We start from the raw sequence: 2,998 nt of genomic DNA, 5'->3' as shown, positions 1-2,998 counted from the left end.
GCTCGATACACCGGGGAGAGAGGGGGGGGGGGGGGGGGGGGGGGGGGGGGGGGGGGGGGGGGGGGGGCGGAGGAGGGAGGGGGGGGGGGAGGGGGGAGGAGGGGGGGGGGGGGGGGGGGGGAGGGAGTGAGGGGGAGGGGGGCGTGCGGGGGGTGGTGTGGGGGGGGACGGGGGGGGGGGGGGGGGGGGGGGGGGGGGGGGGGGGGGGGGAGGGGGGCAAAAAAGAAGGGTGGCTAGTTAGAGGGACATCGCGCGACAAAGGGCGCGGTCATGAGGGAGATCGGCCCCTTGGGGACATGGAAAGCGCACACAACGAGAAGGTGGAGGTCTGACTCTTGCCGCAGTAGCCACACGAGGACTGGGAGCGGCCCGACATCGACCTGAGCGTTGACTCCGTTGAGTGACCGTCGGACATGGTAGACAGTAGGGCAGGGGGGGGGGGGGCGGAGGAGGCAGAGGGCGGCGAACGGGTGTCCGTAGGGATGTATGTATGCGTGCGTGTGTATGTGCGTGCGCGCGGCGCGTGCAGTGGTGATGTCTATGTGGGGGGAATGGAAGGGTCCAGGGCTGGAAGCAGGGAGCTCGGAAAAATAGCCCGCCCGATCACACCCCGAGGGAATTTACGCCCACCACCACCGCTGTGCTTTGCGCATTGTCGAAACTTCCGGGGCCGGGGGTTTCTGAACGAGGAGAGATCTATTTGGGCGTGTGTGCGTGCGTGCGTCGGGCAATGAAGTTCTCGCTCGGAATAAATGGCTCCCGAGGGGCGTGTGCATGGTCGCCGGTTCGTGGGCGGGCGTGTGCGCGCGCTCATGGACCCTGCGCCCGCTAGGACGAGGCAGCCGCCGCCGCCGCCGCCGTGGGCTCTCCCACGGCCGGGGCGGCAGGCGCCTCGTTGGGAGCCGGGCCGTCGTCGGTTTGCTCATTCTCGGCGTCCTCCTCCTCCGGCGCCTCCTCCTCCTCGAAGGTCGGCTCAAAGGCCGAGAAGAACTCCCGGAAGTCGGCGGCCTGCCGAGCCTCGATGTTGTTCGGCACAATGCAGTTTTTCCAATCTGCCCTCAGGGCCGAGCCGGGGGGAGCCGGGGCCCAGCCGGGGAACGCCGGCCGAGCATCGAGAGGGGCGTGAGAGACTGAGACCGGAAGGGGGGGGGGGGAACATCCAAAAGGTGCCAACGTACCGACGCGGCTCGGGTCCAGTCCCAGCGCCCCAACCGCCACTAGACGGCCAAGTTGCATGGGAAAGCGGAACCCGGCGATCGGGCAAACGAAGACCCCGGGGTCGGCGCCGTCGGCCGCGTGCGGGATCTCGCAGCGGAAGTACCCGACACCGGAGGCCGGCGACCCGGCCGGGGCCTCGACCTCCGGGCTGGCCAGGGGGGCCAGCAGCTCGGTTGTGCGGGTTGAGAGCTCGATCGCCCGCTGGCGGAACCAGCCCTCCTCCGGGGCGGACTCGCCCGCAAGCGGATCGGCCAAGGAGGCCTCCTCGGAGAAGTGCGCCCGCTCAAGCTGTGCACCGGAGATGCGCTCGATCTAGTTTCCGGGTGTTTTTTTTTTGGCACGATTGCCGCACGGGTGAACCGGGGAAAAGGCAGGGCAGCTTGGTGAGCAGCACACAGCGGTATGTTTTTCGTCCTCCCTCTTTAGGGGAACGGGCGAAAAAGGCCAGGTGCACGGAGAAGCAGAGAGAGAGAGAGGGAAAAGAGAGAGAGAGAGGGTACCTCGCTGGAGAGGATGGACATGACATCGTCGCACTTGGAGGCCGGAACCGGGACGGCCTGGATGTGCGCGTGAACAAAGCGCGAGGGCTCCGGACCAGAGTGGCTCGGCCGAGGGATAATCACCTCGAAGAAGAAGGCACGCTTGCGAGCCTTGGCAAATGCCCGGCGGATGGCGTCCTGTGTGGTCCCCAGCCAGGCGGTTAGCGAAGAGGCGCATCCAAGAGAGTCCGGCGAAGGCATGGGGGAGGGGGGGTGGGGACGGCAAGGAGGCACAAAGGAAGAAGAAGACAGAGCAGGATTTCGCCTGCGCCTGAAAGCATGGAGCAGCATGGACGACGGCGGCGATTGCCGTCGAAGGAACACCAAATCACCATGGCGCACCTTGTACTTCTCGATTTCGATGGCCGTCGAGAGGCTAATGCCCGACTCGCTGTCGGCGCCCTCTGCGCCGTCGGCCGCCTGGAGGTTCAAACATCCGCTGTGGCTCATGGGGGTGAGGAGAATGTGATCGGCCTGGAGCGCGCCCTTGGCAAGGGCCACGTAGGCCAGCTCACCGAGGGAAATGACAAGGTGCTGGCGGGAGGAACGTCGCGGGAGGCCGAAAAAAAAAGCACCATGGGTAAGATACGAGGCAGCAAGGTCCGAGGGGCGGGGAGGCGTCCTGAGGGAAGGGCAAAAAGGGGGGGGGGCCCCCCCCCCCCCCCCCCCCCCGGCGGTCAAGGAGGACGCACCTTCTCCGCGCCCGGATTCGACAAGCAAAACCAACAGCCAGTGTCGGCCGGCCGGGAAAGGGCCGAAGCCGGGGCCATGCCGCCGGTGCGAGCAAACTTCTGCGGCCGGCCATCATGGAAGGGGCCATCATGCGGGCCGCCACCCCGGCGGCGGTCATTCACCAGGGCCCCGGGAGGCTGTGAGGGGAAGCCCACCGGCGCCGGGCCGAACATCGGGTACGGGCAGTTGGTGGTGCCCTTGGGCAGCTGGGGATCCGGGACGGCCGGCAGGTTGAAGGCAAACTGACAAGCCGACAGGGAGGCCAGGCAAAAAGGGCATGCGGGCATTTGCCGAGTCAGAGGCGGGGTCTTGGGCGTTTGGCCCCCGGCCCGCCTGCCCCTTCCCAGGCAATGGACCGGGAGCGGGACAGGGGGGGGGGGGGGGGGGGGGGGGGGTGGGGGGGGGGGGGGGGGGAGGGGGGGGAGTGGTGGGGGGTGTGGGGGGGGGGGTTGTGGTGCAAAAGTTATGGGTAGTTTTACAGAGCCAACGGTCGTCACATCGGACTGCCA

At 68.0% G+C, this 2,998-nt stretch overlaps 1 protein-coding gene across 1 annotated transcript in view; it reads right to left on the bottom strand.

The window, feature by feature from the left end:
* Positions 1 to 828: 828 nt before the first annotated feature.
* Positions 829 to 2,998, bottom strand: part of H696_00268 (hypothetical protein) — a gene marked incomplete at its 3' end in the record, with an annotated part of 3,720 nt that continues 1,550 nt past the window's right edge. The window contains exons 5-9 of the mRNA XM_009494115.1: positions 2,450 to 2,731; positions 2,100 to 2,291; positions 1,719 to 1,895; positions 1,179 to 1,530; positions 829 to 1,052 (exon numbers count right to left, since the gene is read on the bottom strand). Of these exons, the coding sequence (XP_009492390.1) occupies positions 829 to 1,052; positions 1,179 to 1,530; positions 1,719 to 1,895; positions 2,100 to 2,291; positions 2,450 to 2,731 (1,227 nt within the window). The remainder of the gene's footprint in view (positions 1,053 to 1,178; positions 1,531 to 1,718; positions 1,896 to 2,099; positions 2,292 to 2,449; positions 2,732 to 2,998) is intronic.

This window comes from Fonticula alba (genome assembly GCF_000388065.1).
Source record: "Fonticula alba strain ATCC 38817 unplaced genomic scaffold supercont2.1, whole genome shotgun sequence".
Taxonomy (NCBI): domain Eukaryota; order Rotosphaerida; family Fonticulaceae; genus Fonticula; species Fonticula alba.
Note: the sequence above shows the minus strand (reverse complement) of the source record. Positions and strands in the feature narration are given on the sequence as shown.